At 40.6% G+C, this 17,711-nt stretch overlaps 1 protein-coding gene across 2 annotated transcripts in view; it reads left to right on the top strand.

Moving 5' to 3' along the window:
- Positions 1-17,711, top strand: part of apaf1 (apoptotic peptidase activating factor 1) — a 48,444-nt gene that overhangs the window by 4,586 nt on the left and 26,147 nt on the right. Inside the window, exons 10-23 of one of the 2 annotated variants that reach the window (XM_067581322.1) lie at positions 55-168; positions 824-1,008; positions 1,449-1,575; positions 2,107-2,232; positions 2,427-2,567; positions 2,731-2,856; positions 3,510-3,656; positions 4,494-4,622; positions 5,919-6,044; positions 8,207-8,326; positions 8,501-8,626; positions 13,775-13,900; positions 16,705-16,836; positions 16,927-17,052. In XM_067581322.1, coding sequence (XP_067437423.1) covers positions 55-168; positions 824-1,008; positions 1,449-1,575; positions 2,107-2,232; positions 2,427-2,567; positions 2,731-2,856; positions 3,510-3,656; positions 4,494-4,622; positions 5,919-6,044; positions 8,207-8,326; positions 8,501-8,626; positions 13,775-13,900; positions 16,705-16,836; positions 16,927-17,052 — 1,851 coding nt within the window. The other variant, XM_067581323.1, reaches the window with a different exon arrangement.

Below are 17,711 nucleotides of genomic sequence, written 5' to 3' on the forward strand. Positions count from 1 at the left end.
TCTGTCTTCTTTCATGCACAACATGTTTCTCTCTCTGTGTCTCCCTCTGCATAGGAGCTCAACTCCCTCATGTTTTCTCTGGACTGGGTCAGAATAAAGGCCCAAATAATGGGTCCAGCTCAACTCATCAATGACTATGTGGAGTATGGACCCATTCTGGACAAAGAGGTCAGCAGAATCCAAACTTAACTGTATATGAAATGAAGCAAGTGGTTGCTACTGTGTGAGTTAGTTAGAAAGATTAAAATGATAGAAGGTGAGGGTGCCATCCATTCTCCTTCATTGAAATGTAAACTATGCCCATAAATGAGCCCTTCCTCTTGGAAAATGCAGGTTTATAACTCTCTTTCTTGTCTTTGCCCTCACACTAAAGCAGAGATGATATGTAACTCCAGCACCTGTTTTAATAGGACATGCACAGGAAGAAGGTGCTGTGCTTTCATGTTTCTGACAAAAATGTTTAGAGGCAAGAGTAATCTATGATTTTATATCCAAGTAACAGTGTAATCGTGTATCTGAGGTTTGTTTGAAGTGCTAAGATTCAGTTCATATAAATTACAAGCATATGAATGCTGAATATTGTAAAAACAATACATTTAGATGAGGATTTTCATCTTAATTTTTCATAATATTTTACTAAGACAAAGTGTATGAAACACCTAACTAATGAGCTCCACAGAAACATGTATAGTGTTAGGGTGATGGATATGGAAATCGGTATAAACATATACATTAATATGGTAAGCCTGATCACGAGAGGCTAATCTTGACACTGCAGTGTACCGAAATGAGCTTCTTTTTTTTTTTATTTGTCCCCTCACAGAACAGTGAAGTACGCAGTCAGTTCCAGGAGTTTCTGTCTCTGAACGGCCACCAGCTGGAGCAGCGTCCTTTCCCTGATGTGGTGCAACTTGCTCTGTCTCAGCCACACGCTTCTGAGGTCTACAAACAGGCTCTGCTGCAGGCACAGGAGCGGGCCAGTACCGGGAAACTCTACTTTGACTGGCTGTATGCAAACAAGCATAATTTGCATAATTTGCAAGCATAATATTGTAGTATAAGAACATACTGTATATTTATATATAACCTATATACCTTGCAACTTGTATGCATGGAACCCTGTTCATGTAAATTAACAAAAATCAGCATTCATTTTAGTTGACATTGGCAGAAAATATGTATTACATTTATGACAGTTCAGTGCATCTGAAATGGAATAATACAGTAGTAATATATTATCTAATTTGCAATGACTTGACATAAATGCATGTAACTCAGTCTTATGCCTGTATTTGATAAAAGAAATGCAAACACATGAACATTAACCTAAACATTTTATCCTTTTGATAAACTCTTGCTGTGTTAATACTATAAAATGGTAATCAGTCATAGGCTGTGTATCTCAGTATGGACTGGTCTTTGTGTTTTGTTTTGTTGTTTTTGTCCAGGAACAAGAGCAGTGTAGAGAGCCTGTCCCGTCTGGTGATCCACCCCCACCAGGGCTCCATCTACTCTGCCTGCTTCTCCCACGATGGAGCCAAGATCGCCTCCTGTGGAGCCAGCAAGACCCTCAAGGTATCAAAGCACACATGTGTCTTTGTATTTGTGTGCGTGTAAAATCATATTAAATCATTTCCATGGAAACAAAGCACTGGAAAATATGTCAAGTGATCTACTTTTAATGTTAAAAGAACTCTGAAAATGTTGTCGGTATCCACTTGAAATTCATTCACTGCCTAAATTGCGCATGCATCTTATATACACTTGTGAGGAAATCATAATTTATCTGAGGTAATTTTAAGTTTTTCTGGGCATCCTATAGCTATCTGAACTGTTTGACTTAAAAGACAAGTACATGACTAAATTGCCAGAAAATATGTCTGTGAGGGCATTGTCTGTTTCCCTCACAGGGAGAACACTACATGGAGAACACTAATTACGATTCGTAAAAAAGTAGTAGTGAAAAATTACAATGATTCACTTAACAATCATCCAGTTTAACAGTGGACTTATTTAAAAGACCTCTTAAAGTGTGTTTTTATAGTTCAGAGTACTTTGACCCATATACATACTGTGGTGTAACTGCTGTCATCGTCATGTACTCAGGTGTTTAAAAGCACGTCAGGTGAGAAGCTCATGGAGATCCAGGCCCATGATGAGGAGGTACTGTGTTGTGCCTTCTCCCCCGACGATCGTCTCCTAGCAACCTGCTCCAGTGACAGGAAAGTAAAGGTAAGCGGATAAATGTCCACTCATCCCTTGTGACCAACTGGAGCGAAATGCACACAAAATCATATACTAAAACTTCTTCTGTTTTGAAACAGACGCCTGCACAGTGTTTGAACAACCACCATCCCAAGTTTTCTACAGCAGAAAGAAGTTTCATGTGTTTTGAAACTTCCACTGTGTGTTTTGTGTGTCTTCAGGTGTGGAATGTGGAGCGAGCCATGCTGCTGAGGGTCTTTGAGGAGGAGCATGAAGAGCAGGTCAACCACTGTCAGTTTACCAACACAACACGACGTCTCCTGCTGGCCACCTGCTCCAACGACAAGATCTTGAATGTCAAGGTGTGTGTTTTTTTTTTTATGTGTATGCCTTACTTGTGATTCTTTTCCTAACCATACACAAGCAACAGAGAGAAAAGTTACTGTAACTGCTCCTCTCTCTCCCTTTCTTTGTTCTATCTTTCTCTTTTTCTGGATCACTATATTTCATTCTCTATTTTTATAGTTGTGGAACCTCAACAAACCATCCTCACAGAACACCATGTTTGGCCACTTCGAGCCAGTCAACCACTGCTGTTTCTCCCCTGATGACTCCTTCGTGTCCACCTCCTCCAACGACGGTACCGTTAAGGTAACTGCCATTAAATTACTTACTCACATGATTCACGTGAGTTGGATGCACAAAAAAACCCCACAAAAGTGTATCAGCTTGGATCACTAGATTCCAGTTGAGTTTGCACTGACAAAGGGCAAAAAGCAATTCTCAAAACCAAATTTCAGTAATGCACAGTTACAGTTTTTATTAAGTCAAACTAAAATGTATTTATAAAGCACATTTAAAAACAACCCTCACTGACCAAAGTGCTGTACAGACCAGAGCAGGTGGCTAAAATCACAAATACAGCAAACACCAACATAAACAACGCGGCACATAGCTCGTAGGCACAAATAGACAAAATATGGGCAAAAAACAGGCACATCAGGAGGATTCAAACGCTTGTGAATAAAAGTAAGTTTAGTCTTCTTCCTTAGATGTAGAACAAAAGCTAGGTGAGCACAAAGAGAGATATTTACTACTTGTATTTTGTTAAATTAGGATTGTGACGCCTCTAGAGGGATCACTAGAAGTTCTGGGAATCTTAAAATGCACCTTCTCTAAACTCTCTTCAAAAATGTACTGTATTTTTTACACATTATATTTAACATTATACATAGATTTCTGTTCACAGATGCTTTTAAGCTAATCTTAAATGACGCGCTATGTGTTCTTGTGTGTTCCTGCAGTTATTTCAGGTGTCATCTGCCAACGAGTGGAAGACGATCGACGTGAGGAGCATGTTTACGGAGAACGATGAGGAAGTGTTCGTCAAGTGCAGCACCTGGACTGCCGACGGCAAACACATCATATGTGCTGCCAGGAACGCCGTTCTGGTGCGCATTGAGCATGAAAAGTGAAGATGTTTGGTTTAACAAGTGGAGATGCATGACATTGTTTGCCGTAGTGTGTTGCGTGGGCGATCGAGTGGGTGTAAATGGTTTGGATGTGGGTCTGTCTTGTTTCAGCTCTACACATAAAAATCTGTTATTCATCGAAGGTGACAGGAAAGAGAGGCTGTTTTTCAGCTCGTGTTCTAGAAAGTCTGAATAGTATGTGTCCTGGTTGTAAATGTGAGCGGCCCCTCCTCCCGGGAGTTTTCTAAAATCAGTCAGTCTTGTCCTGTAATCAGTCTGTCTCTGTCCTCCACTTTTTCATTCATTCGTATTCTGGAAACAACCCAAACACAACAGAGATGTCTGAGATTGTTTCTTTGCTTCAAGTAGAGGAAAAAAGGAGGCTTAAATCTGGCAAGGTTCTTTTTAGGTTGTAATATTCAAGCAGACGATAGTACTTTTTTTATAATATCGTACAATAGCCCACCAACACTGGCATGCACTATACGGTCAACTCATTTTATCTTATCACAGATATAATCAGTGTTTATAAATTGCAGTATGAAAATGTCAAATAGGTTTGAGGTAATTTAAAAACAGTCTCCATTCTTATCAAAAATGGTAAGAATTGAATTTTGATGTTATATTTGTTAAAAACAAATATCAGCCTGTTGGGGGAAAAAGAATTACAACAGCCATGTGGTACTGAAGTTCAATATTTAAAACTCTAAAATGTAAAATTGTGACTAGTTTTTAAATATTCCTGAAGTAGAAATCGTTGCCATTTTGTGTTCAGACTGAGTAGATTCTGATGTGTCGTCTGTTTCTGCTTCTCAGGTGTTTGACGTGGAGACATCGGACATGTTGTTGGAGATCAGGACCAGTCGTCTGAGCATGGTGCAATACTGTCAAGCCTGTCCCACCAGTAACCTGCTGGCCATCGCATTCTCAAACTACGCTGTGGAGGTATGACACATGTACAACAACATGTACATAACAATCCCTCTATTTATTTAATGTCCTTTGTTTAGTTCTAATGTGTCCAAAAGACATATTAGAACATTAAACATTAATACAAATGAACAAGTGCAAAAATAAACACATAAACAGGAACCAAGACAACACAGACTAAACAAAAGTACAGCATCATCTTTGCTGCGTTCATAACATTAATGATCATTCAAAAGTCCGTCAGCACAGCCTCAGTCCTTAAAGGAGTCACCACGTGACCCATTCTACAGATGAAAGCTAGAAACAAGAGAGAAGTCCCTGTGGCACAACCAAAACAAAAACAAGAGCCCACTCCTTCCACCTGTACGTTAATTAATTGATAAAGAAATATTCATAATATTAATGAAGCATGAGATGTACATCCAAAAGACAAATAAACTCCTCAGAAGTATAGTGTCTGACTCCTATGACTCCTCCTTTTATGAAACACAAAAAACTGACTCCAGACAAGCATACGACACGTTCTCTGTCATTAACTTAACCCACTCTCGATATTCAGGTCTCACTTGGCTTTTCGAGAGAGATAAAGCCTGTTAGGGCTGAGCAAATGCTGGTTTAGAAATCTTGGGTAAACACAACCTGTCCCCCAAACAGAGACCAAATTGAATTGATTCAGGCACAGGTATACCTAGCCACTCCTGTATTGTTTTTATTATCTCTCTCCAGAGAGGCAGAACCAGAGAGCAGGCCCACATTGCATTGATAAAAGTGCCTTCATGCCTTTTACATTTCCAGCACAAATAATTTTCTAGTAAACCCAATTTATGAAGACGGACAGGTATAAAATAACATCGATGAACTATCTTTATAGTGTGTAAATTCTCCCTGAGCTTCTCTTGTAAACCAGCCTGCACTGAAAATTATCTTTGCCCAGGAGTCCTTATCAGTGTTCAAATTCAAACCCGTCTGCCAGATAAGCCTGAGGTTCTCACAGTTGCCACATATTGCATTAGCAATTATCTTTTAAAACGTGGAAGCTTGAATGATAATTTTTAGGTAATTTAAAATATTTCATACATTTCTTGTGAATCCACTGTGGCTGAATTCTGCCTGAACTTTTTACTAATGTGATTTTGACTCATGGCAGCTTGCATGATTTCTTTTTAATGGTAGAAATATTAGAGAAATCACATTATTGTGTGTTCAGATGTGTCACTATGGTAGCCTACACTGCTCTATAAGACTGTCTAAAAACCAATGGTGTACTTAAATATACTGGTGAATAAGTGTACATATGTGTGTGTCTTCCAGCTGTGGGACTTAGAGGCCAATAAGAAGATGGCTGATCTCAGTGGTCACCTGAGTTGGGTCCAGCGTGTCCAGTTCTCCCCCGACGGCTCACAGCTGCTCTCCTGCTCTGATGACCAAACTGTCAGGGTAAGACTGACTCGGTGTGTGTGTGATGCATCTATATGAGTTCATCAGTGTGCACAGATGCTATCAGTATTCAAAGTCATTATACTTTGCTCCCCCTGCCAGCTGTTGTGTTTCAGCCCTTAATGAGGAACTTTATTTTGTGTGAACGAAAGCATAGCGTGTTTACCCTTTCAGGCCTAAAATATAAACACGAAACAAACCTGATTTTTCTGTATGATGTGTTGTGAAAGAATCGGGGAACGCTGGAGTTGTATGCAGTTGTTGCCTAGACTTGCTTTAGGCTTTTTTCCCTCCCTATTATTAGGTCACATAAACACAAATTTGTGAAACTGATTTGTCCTGACTCATCGCTCACATAAACAGCGCGATATGTAGCATAAACAGCCTGAAAATAAAGAAATTACATGTTGTATCTTTGCACTTTAGCCTTTATGGCCTTTATTGTTACTATTTTATATAAGGTGGTAAAAACATGCTTTTCATTCAGCTAATAAATAATATTTTGATGCAAAACCTTATCAATCTGAATGACAAAGCTGCAGAGTTGCAACAGAGCAGTCTGTTTATGATGACAGATTTTACCCACATTTTTATTATTTTGGTGTCAGGTAGTCATCTGTACACATAGACAGTGCTGTATCAAAACTTTGAAATATAACCCCTAAACTTGACCGTTGAGGCAGCTCTACTGCTTTACTACCAAGATCCCAACAGCCATCTTCAACAGAGTAATTAATCTGGAAAAAGTGTAACTGTCAGTCTGGAGAAAAGTCAGGGTGAACCATAGACTGTAAAAGAATAATGGATGTAGGCACTGCTGGTTTGTGGACTTCAGTTTTGAAGCCTTGAGTTTGCATTTAGACCGTCTCCATCTTGGTTTTTTGGAATCAGAAGTGACCATATTTGGATGAGAGGGTGGTGTTGACCCTAGTGCTAGCTGCTAGCTTGGTTAGCACTGTGCATTTACAGTCTATGGTTAACTGTGATAATGCTAATGCTAATTTTCACTAGTGAGAAAAGGCTTAGTACCGTTATAACAAAATGTACTTGCTGGAAAAAGAGTCTTTTAGCACAACCAAACGCTAAACAAGACTTTTTTTTAGGCGACCAAAATGTTACAATTAACTTTCATGAACTGAAAACCATAGACAGTAAAAAATATGAACATAGCCACTGTGACATCACCCATTGGTTTCTGAAGAGCGGTTTTTGAAACACAAAGTGGGCAGCACCGGCCATCACCATCTTGGCAGTGCCTGACTCAGCCTAGCTAATCCAGAACGGGCAAAGAGGTGAAGCTGAGGTGGGCTGAGTGAAGCCTAGTGGCTGAAACAAGCCAAACAAGCGGCCTGTCACTCAAAGCGGACACATCCTTAATTATGCATAACTTTCAGCCTTAATAAAATTTAAACGGGTGAGTTATATAAAAATTCACCCCACGTACAGTTGTCATGAACGGGGAAATTAGCCATAGAGACCAAAACTGCTTTTTGTACCAGGCTGTAAACATGTTTATTTGTGTATTTTAACATGGGGGTCTATGGGGATTGATTAGCTTTGGGAAACAGCCTCAAGTGGCAGTTAGAGGAACTGCAGTTTTTGGCACTTCTGTGTTGGCTACATTTTTCAGCCCTGGAGGTTGCCGCTTGGGTTAAACTGACTCAGTTCTGACTTCTCTACCACTAAAAAGAAAAGCCCCACCTGACCTGTAACTGCATATGTTCCACCTAAAAGCCTGGAAACCATCTCACACTACTCCATTTACCCTCCATTTACCAGCATCCTCAAGTGTACGTATTTGAGCTTTTAGACCCTATCTGGAAATTCAGATTTGAAGTGCCAAATAGGAATTCCTGACACAGATACTGATGACTTATTTGTTGCCAAAGACAAGTTATTTCCAGTTTGTCTCTGCAGTGTAATTATGAAAAGTCAGATGAAAGACAAAGAAGAATCACCTGCGACTATGAAACGAATTGGGTTACACCTACTGTAGGTTATTGCGGGTTAACTCCTCGCTCTATGAAAATGTAGATTATAAAGGGGGAAAAGTATTAACAACAAATATGAGAACAGTGAAATGTAGTGTTGTCTGAAGCTTCACCGGCTGTCTGCATTACATTGTACTCAAGCTTTTGTGTCATGTGTTTCTGCTTTTGTAGTTATGGGAGACTAATAAGGTGCACACCTCCTCAGCAGTCTGCCTGAAGAGAGACTCTGATGTTCTCTTCAATGATGAAGAAATCATCGTGTCGGCTGCAGATAACTGCAACAGACTGCAGGTGAGCCGAAGGGGAAAGGAGGAGAGAAACTGAATGAATAGATGAACGGCAGGTTTTCCGGTTGAAACAGGAATGTGAAGCTGGAATTAGTTTTTCTTTGAGTGTGTGCTCAAGTGCAGAGTATTATTGTATTGTGTTCATATCAATGTGTGTGTGTGTGTGTATGGTTTTCAGGTGCGTGATGGCAGGACTGGATCAGTACTTTTCCAGTCGGAGGAGAAGCCGTCCAGGATCCGGTGTACTTGCATGTGCAGGCAGCCCTCTGCTGTGGTCCTGGGGCAAGAGGACGGCACTGTACAGGTATCCAACACATTTAGATGCTGTATGTGTTTGTGTGTATGCATGACAGGGCAGTCAAACAATTTTAGACACTTCATTCTAGTGCTGAGCTAATGAATTGGTTTAATCAACTGACAGAAAATTAATTGACAACTTTTATCAAGCAGAAATACTGAACATTGAGTGGTTCTAGCTTCTCAGCTATGAGTATTTGCTGCTTTTGTCTGATTTATGTTATTGTAAATTGGATGTCTTTGGACAAAAAAGATATTTTTCTCTATTGTCTGACATTGTTAAACAAACAATCGGGGAAAAAATCTACAAATTAATCGATAATGAATGTAATCCTACCTCATTCCACTGTCATATAATGTCAAATATAAGCTTTTTTTTAAACAAGTGGCAAAATTATACTGGTAAGTCTGTCTTTAGTGACTTACTTGCTTAATTAAAGTAATCTCATTCTGATCATGAATTTCAGCATCTTTGCTGCAAATTCCAAAGAAAAGTAAATGTTGTTTGTAAAGAAACTTTCACAATTACATAACCTTAATTTTTACAATCAAGGTTGTAAATTCCTGCTAAGTGTGTAATCTCTGTTCCACAGGAGGTGTTTCTCAGGCCACGTTGAGTCATGAGATTTGACATTAGCACTGTCATCTGTACATCAAATCGCCTAAAACATGTCTTTCATCTCCCTCCCTTCCTCTCCATTCCTCTCTTTCCTGCCTTTCTTTTTACCTGTGTCCCATATTCTCAACAATGCTCACTCTATTTCTACATTTCACCGTCTCTATCACATACTCTTTGTTTTATTCCCTCTTTTCTTTTGTCTCATTTCCTCCTTTTGTTCTGTCTGTCGCCCGGCTCCCCTCTCTCCACTACTCTTTGTCTTTATGATAAATTGTTGTTTGCAGGTAGGGAATCTGTGCCGCAACATTAGAGGACATCCCCGAAAGTTTTTGTCCTATATTACAACATAAACACACAGCCACAAAGGGTCCCCTGATACATCCGTGCTGTGTCCAGGCCAGCAGCCTACGGCAAAGAGCATCTCTAATTAATTAAAAGGTCCTGCAGTCTTAATTAATACAGAGGTTAATGATTTTAATTACAGCTCTTTTCTGGCCCTTCATGTGCCTCTCTTCTTGTCTCCTGGTCCCAGAGATATGAGATGGAAGGTTACTGCATGTGAGGACTTAAAGTAGCACAGATGATGAGTAATTGGAGTTCCAACATCTGAGAGATATTAAAAAGGAATATTGTAGATTACTGGGATACATACAGTCAATTGCGCTATTTTTTTGCAATCATGTAATGCACACAAAATACACCAAAATATATTTAAGGATTTTTAAGGGTCTTGTGTAATATTTTTTTCTCTCTGTACCAAAGCTTTTCCTGTGAGTTGCCTCAGAAGTTGCTCTGTGTATCACTCTAACTTGAGCTCACTGCTAGGCCAAGATTTTTTGAAGGGGTTAAGGTTAAGAGACTGAAAAAGTGCTGGCAGTAGTTATTATTAGTGTCGCAAAGTTAGAAAAATATTGCAATGCTCATACACAACTGACTATCAATGGTCAGTCCTGCAGGCATGTTTCCAGTTTTTACAAACCAGGTGATTGCTGAAAAGGGATGATTCATTTTTCGGTAGCAACTGAAATGTATACACAACGTTATGTGTCAAATCTGTCGAGTACTGAAAGCTGGTGTTGAATGTCTTGTCAGAATTGTAATCTTGTTTACTTTCGATCAGACAGTGTTATAGATTATAGATTTTATTTAGGTGCAGTTCTTGTGCAGCTGCTTGTATTCATACATTGGACGTCTTAGGCTTCTTTTGTTGATTTGTAGAAAAAGGTGTCAGTAACAGTAACAGCTGTGGTGAACACAACCCTGAGGTTACCCAGCTTCCTGTAACTGCAAAAATACAATATAAACATTTCCTTCCTTCTGAAAGTCAAATAGGATTCATTCTGATTATACACAGTATGTCAGCGTTTGGGGTGACATATATATACTGCAGTAGATTTGTTTGTGTCCATTGGAAAGGAACTTATTTCTACTGTTATTACCTTTTGTTTATCCACCGCATCATGAACATTCCATCCACAGTCTGATTACTTTAATTTGAAGGTAATGGCCTCTCTAACTGCTGCCATTTTGCTGCTCTCCTTCAGCATTTTAACATCATCATTTATTACATGGAAAGCATCCAAAAATTCCACTCTTTGTTGTTGTAATGCAATGATGTCCAAAGGATTTTGTATTCCTTGTTGTACAGCTTCAAGCATTCCTTTTGAGCAAGAATGCTCACTGAACATTATATTTTGTGTTTTTTATACTTTATCAGTTACTTCCAACTGATTTGGATACATTTTAAGTGTTTTTAATCCTCATGGAGTCTACACAGCTTTTGCTGTTGTAGTCCGACCAAGCTAACACCAGGGGGAACCCTAGTGTTAGCTCGGGAGATTTTCCTAGTGTCAGTCACTGCTGTAGTGGAAGTGGACTTTTTATAACCAGTTTAGGAGGAAAAATCAGCAATAATTTATCAATTTAAGTTCAATCTGACATGCCGGCTTTGTGTCAGATGTGCAGGAAAGGACAGAAAGTCAGTGTGTGTTTCTTTATGATTGAAAGAGTGCAGTTGTGAGTGTGTATGTGTGTGTTTGTGTGCCCTGTTTCCTGTGCCAGGGAGCAGGGCTGACAGCTAGTCAGGTACTGAGGACGGTCGGCCGCAGGATCCGACGACTGTTGACCTCCTACAGGAGGTTGGTGCTGGCGGTAGGGCTGTGCACAGGCAGCGTGCAGGTATGGTAGGGAAAGTGTAACATCTGTGTGTATGTGTTCAAAAGTCACCAACTGCTGTGAGTTATTTTGGGTGTGTATTTCCTTTTTAAAAAGCTTTAATGAAGGGAAAGACAAGATGCAGATCGTTGAGTACAGAAAATACACATTTCAATTAGGGCTGGGAGATATGGACAAAATCAAATATCGCAATATTTTTGACCAAATACCTTGATATCGATATTGTGACAGTATTGTAGGGACGACTATTGGTGCTTTCATAAAATATTTACACAATGAGATTTTTGATAAATAATCAGTAATGTGGATATAATGACTAAGTAGATAAAGGCAAATAATAGAACAGCGGGAACAGTCTGGTAAGTTCAGAAAATTACATCACTTTACTGTAATGCAGCCTTTAAAACCAGGAAAAAACAATACTGATGTCATATCACGATATTACGGTATCCAAAAGTTGATATCTAGTCTCATATCACGATATCTATATAATATAAATTTATTGCCCAACCCTACATTCAATGTCACATTTCTGTTATTAACTACTTCTCATCATTCACAACTTTTATTCGTGTTTGTTTGACTTTTTTTAATCCCTTGGTAGTGATGTTTAAAGCAAGCGTTCCTCATTACACATTCCTCTTTACGTTAGCCTACTTTTATATTTGTTTTTTTGTTTGTTCATTTGTTTTTTTCAACAATAACCCTCAGGCATTTTCCTCATTGCACCATCCCAGAAATCCCTGAGCCGGATGTGTAAAGCTCGCCAAAGTGCCCTGTCACGCTTTCAAACTTGCGTCCCAGTACGTGAAGCTTGACAAATTCGGTCGGTGTGCCCCGAGGCTTGTTCTGATCAGACATTTCAACCTTCTCCTCAGAGATGTAAATATTTTAGTGCCTGATAAAACCCCAAGTGTCATGGGCCAGACATGTACTTTCAAAACTACAGGTGCGGTGCTAGACTGAAGATAATGTCGTGCTGCACTTAGTTTAGTTTAGTTTGTTCAGCATGTTAAGAAGAGAAAGTATTTTCATGAGATTCTTGTGCTTTATTCCTTGTTTTGAAAATAAGTTCATGAACCAATGATTTGTTTTGTATGAATTTCAGTAATTTATTCTTTGCTTAATTTGAATATTTGTTTAATATCACTAGAAAGATCTATCTGGAGGTTAATTAGGAAAATTGTGGCTTTGGTATCACAGCAGTTTTTTATAATAACACTTGTAATCTAAACCCCTGTTTCACCTCATAATTCCTTAAGTAGCCTTCTTTTTACTAGTCTTTGATATGTAGAATAAGCTCTGTTTAGTGATAAAATAAACTTCTGTTCAACTTTGTAATGTATGTAGGCCACAGGCCACGAGAAAGCCACCAACAGATGGACCATATTAAACAAGATTCCTTCCCAAGGAACATTATCTGCAAGGATCTTTGCTCTGATGCCACATTTTTTTAGTTAAAAAACTAAGATCATTCATTTTGCAAGTATCTGGTTATAAACCAAAGTATTGGACAAAGTCAAATTCTGACCTGATGATGGTGCTACACGAAAAGTCAAGGGATAACCTATGTTATTACAATTCTTCCTAGTTGTCAAGACATTTCACTTTTAAACCACAATGGTGGTGTCAAAGGATCACTAAATCCATTAGGTTACCTCCCTTCCGAAAGTCCCTGGGTCGTAGTGTTAACAACTATCCAGCCAATGCATTTGAGGACATTTACAAGATCTTCTATCTCTTCTGAAACCAGAAGTGAATAAGCTGTAAAAGTTTATTACAACAGAGTTTTATGATACAGAGGAAGAAATCCCAAAGTGATGACATTTTTTTTTTTTCATTGAGCTTTTGAGCATCAAAGCTGTTTTGTTCTCCAGCTCCTCCAGTAATGTCTGAAGGGCTGTCAGACCCCCAGCAGCCCTCAGTGGTCCTGACCGCACTGAACAGTTGCACTCTCAAAGCTCACACTCCCCCCCCCCCCCCAAACCCTCCACTCCCATTTTCTTTTTGATGTGCTTAACACCATCAAGCCAACAGCCACACTTCACCTTTCTCCTTCTCAAGCACCTCCTCAAACTGGGACTTTTTTGGTCAAGATTTTTAAGGAAACTTTCTAGGACACTTTTCCTCCCTGAGTGTATCTTGGCAAACACAGCTGTCATTTGAGGTTTACATAGATATTCTAGAGACCGTGTGTGACTTCTTGGTACAGTGGAGCTCTCACTGCACAGCATTCACATCTTTTTTTGGCCAAACATGCCCTTTGCTTTACTTACAAGCCATATAATCATTTTTACTGTTTGTTTGGATACTTGCGGTGCCAATGTTTTTCTGTTTTTTTTTGTTTTTTTTTCCTTCCAGGTGTTGGAGGTGCCCTCTGGGAAGCTCCTAGCCACTCTGCTAGGACACACCAAGACAGTGTTGCACTGCCAGTTCAGCCAGAATGGCCAAACACTCATCACATCCTCCGAGGACACCACCATAAGGGTTGGTTTAACTCATTTCCTCCTTCAGTTGATCCCTTCTTGTCTGTATGCTTTTTGTTTTTCTCTCTTTTCTGCTTGGTTTTCCTGTTCGCGTCGCTCCCATTCATCACCCTCTCCCTTAACCTCACCATCTTTTCTGTCTAATTCATGACTTGTTCTTTCACCTCCTCCCCCAACCTGCCTCACATTTGTCTTCTCTGCTATTGATTATTTCTCCCCCCCCCCCCCCCCCCCCCCGCCACCCTCCATCCCCATTCTTCACCTTGAGTAAAACTGCCTGCTCTGCTGAATCGTTCATCCAAGTAGTGTTTCAGGTCTCCGTGGTGCTTTCACCTTCCCCAACCTGTTACACCCTACCAGCCTCTCTGTTGGCCTCTTCACTTCTGCATTCTTCAACCCCTCCCTCCCCCACCACCCGTTTTGTCTGCTCTTCTTTTCCCTTTCTTTGGTTGTGACTACGCCGCTCTCGATAGCTCTTTATCTCCCTCATGCTCATGTGTTGACCGTGTGCAACTGTATTGTGTATGTGTGTGTGTTTCACGCCGTCACGCTCCGTCAACCCCCACCATTCATGCTCTGTTGCTCATTTCCCCTTTCCTCTCCTCCCCTCTCATCACCTCCTCCTCCTCCTTCTTCATCTTTGCTTTTTGCCGACAGACCTGTCCACTGCAGCACTTCCTTCCCCTCTCTGACAGCGCAGCACCTCGTTCCGTATTCATGCGGCTACTGCCTACGCCATCACTATTCTCGGACCGTCCGCCACTTATTCAGAAGCTATTCAAACGCGTGCTGTATGACATTTGCTCTCTAGGAAATGGAAGTGTGTATTTAGATGTTAATGCAGTCACACAGTGAATACAGAGAGATCTAATGATATTGATATTAGCAGGTGATGGATTCTAACCTTTGGACCACTGACAGACTCTATTCAGAGGGAGAAAAGGTGCAATGTTGCACACGAGGCTATGATTGATAGGATGATCTGGATGATTCTGTCTGTCCTGCCCCCTTCTTTGAGCTCAGCTGAACTCCCGTCACTGCTCATTTACCTGATGGCACACTGTCAGAAAACAAGCACTCTGTGGAGAGTTTTAACTCCACAGAAGCATTAGCATAAACCCAGCACACCCAAACAGGGATGTGATCAGGAAGACAGAAAAGCAAAAAAAGTGACATGACATATTGTATCATTAGCATTGTAGTAATGCTCTAAAGAAAGACTACACCCTTGTATAAATGAAAGTATCCTCCATTGCTTCCTGTCAATCAAATGATCTGTGTATGCTACACAGCTAATACATTCTTCTGCCAAAGAAACTGCCTTTTATTGGAAGGCTTTTTTTCCTCCTTTACTTTTATTTCCAGGTTGTGTTTGACTGAAAATTCATCTTTGTTTCTAATGATGTTCTTTGCTTGTATGTCCTGTTATTTAAATAGATGCAAGAGTATTTGTTGACATTTAAAGGAAAGCTCTAGTATTTTTCAACCTAATTCTCAGATTTGTGACCTTTCTTACTAATATGTCATGCTATTTTTAACTTGCCACCTCTCTTTTAAAGATGTGGAAAATAAGACCCAGGTTGAAATTTATTTACTTGAAAAGCCCGGCTGTAAATTCAAAACTAATTTTACCACTTACCCATGAAGCTGATTTAAAAAAAAACAAACAAAACAAACTTGATAAAACTTTTTAAAAGATGTTGCAATCGTTTTATTGTTGAAACCACTGAGTCTCTGACTCTACCTTCACAGACTTTAATCGACATTATTTGCATAATCGTACGCTCACATGTTTAAAGGTATACTATGCAGGACTTTCCTAAAAAACAACGTATAGACTCATACAAAACTAATCCCTCTAAACCATCACTTATAATCCACCAGAAGTGTGTGGCGGTGTATTTAACTGCAGAGACCTCTGCCCTCTGCCTGTATTTTCTTATTTTCGTATTATTTTGCTGTGTTTAGGACGTTTCCGGGTGTCAACCTTCGGGCAGTGAGTGTGTAGCCCCCCGCTAATGACACCGCACAGGGTGTGAGGTCGGGACTCGTGGCGTAGCGACCAGGTTACCGCTCTGTGTCTCTGTGTCATTGATGTATAAAGAACTGCAGGTCTGTGCGTCTGCTTGACCGAGGGCGGGGCTGAGCTACACACACGCAGAGCAGAGAGGCCACAGCGGACAGGATGAAGCTCTGCATTGACACAAAATCATTCAAATGTGGCACCTTCCTGCAGGGTTGTGCAGAGGTGTGAAACAATCAGAAGATAAAAGTTTTATTTTTCTGATTCACAACTTTGCTCTCACCAGCACTGCTTGCTCTCTTCATTGACTCTCTAGCTCGTTTGACCACCACTGCTCTCTCTCTCACTCTCTCTTGCAAGTTGAGCTGGGAAGGAGGGGCCAACTGTGAATGCTGTGTGTTTACAAACACCAACCAACAAATCCTACATAGTATACCTTTAAGTAAACAGACATTTCTCCTTTTACCTGCATAACCTGGTTTCTCTGAGTAACTGTGAGTAATCTGTGTGTAAGGGTACATGGGCTCCACATGCTGTATGAGGAATGGGACAGCACAGACCTCACGTTACCTACACAGAGGCATTTCTGTAGCCAGTTAAGGTTTCCATAAGAGTGCTATGAACTTTGGGCAGTCCCTCCCAAAAAAGTGAAAAGTATGCATGTGCATCAACATCTTTGAGTCCATAAGTGTGCACAGTGGAACTGGAGTGAAAAGCATCACTGACTGAAACATTATTATTACATTATTTTTCCCTGTCTGTCTCTCTGCTGCCCCCTGTAGGTGTGGAGGTGGCAGTCAGGGGAGTGTAAAGTACTGCAGGGTCACAAGGAGCAGATCAGATGCTTCTCTCTGCTCTCCAACTCACCTGCTGATACGAGACTGCTGTCCTGGTCCTTTGATGGTACCATCAAGGTGAAAGCTCACACACACACACACACACACACACACACAACTGCAGCATGAAACCAAATTCAAAGTAATCTTTCTTTCATGCACTATAAGGTGTGGGACATAGAAAGCGGAGAGAAGCTGCAGGACGTCGAGGCTCACCGGGGAGCCATCCTGTCATGTCATGTCTCGCCAGACGGATGCCTCTTCGCCACCACCTCTGCTGACAAGACTGCTAAGGTTCAACACTTACACATGCACACATATTCATGGGATGAGACATAACTGTCTGTGCTGGCAGTAACAATGTGACCTATTACACATCAGTGTCTTCCCTTAAATCTCCTTCCGAAATGATTACTTACAGCACATGCACACTGACGTGTTGCTGTGGGTGAGATCTGAGGCTAACTTTCTCCAGTAGCGAGACAAGGGACCTTAGAGATTAGCGTACAGCAGATGGCCCCAGGCCTGGTGAATTAGCTGCAGGTCATTCTGTCCTCGTACACCCACGTCCAGTGATCATTTAGCCTGACTGCAGCCCATGGACCTGTTGACCCACCATCCTGGCAGGCTGGTCCGCAACCTACCCACCTCCCTGTCTGGATGTAGTTTTTGCCAGGTTGTCATTTACCAACACTGCTGCGTTTGACTTTGGCCTGACTTTGACTGACTCAGTGGGCTGGAGATGCAGTTTTCAACCTTTTCAACCTAAAATCATTGCTTTTCCTACTCATCATCCACAGAGAAATGAACTGCACTGCACAGTACACACTGAACTGTACTGAGACTGTACCCCCCTTTGACACTGGCTCTCTGTCAGCGTCATTCATTTTCTTGGATCATCAAAACAGTTGTGGGTTTTTATTTATACTTCTCCCTCCAATATTTGCCAATGG

Source organism: Thunnus thynnus, chromosome 23 (genome assembly GCF_963924715.1).
Source record: "Thunnus thynnus chromosome 23, fThuThy2.1, whole genome shotgun sequence".
In the NCBI taxonomy this organism is placed as follows: Eukaryota; Metazoa; Chordata; class Actinopteri; order Scombriformes; family Scombridae; genus Thunnus; species Thunnus thynnus.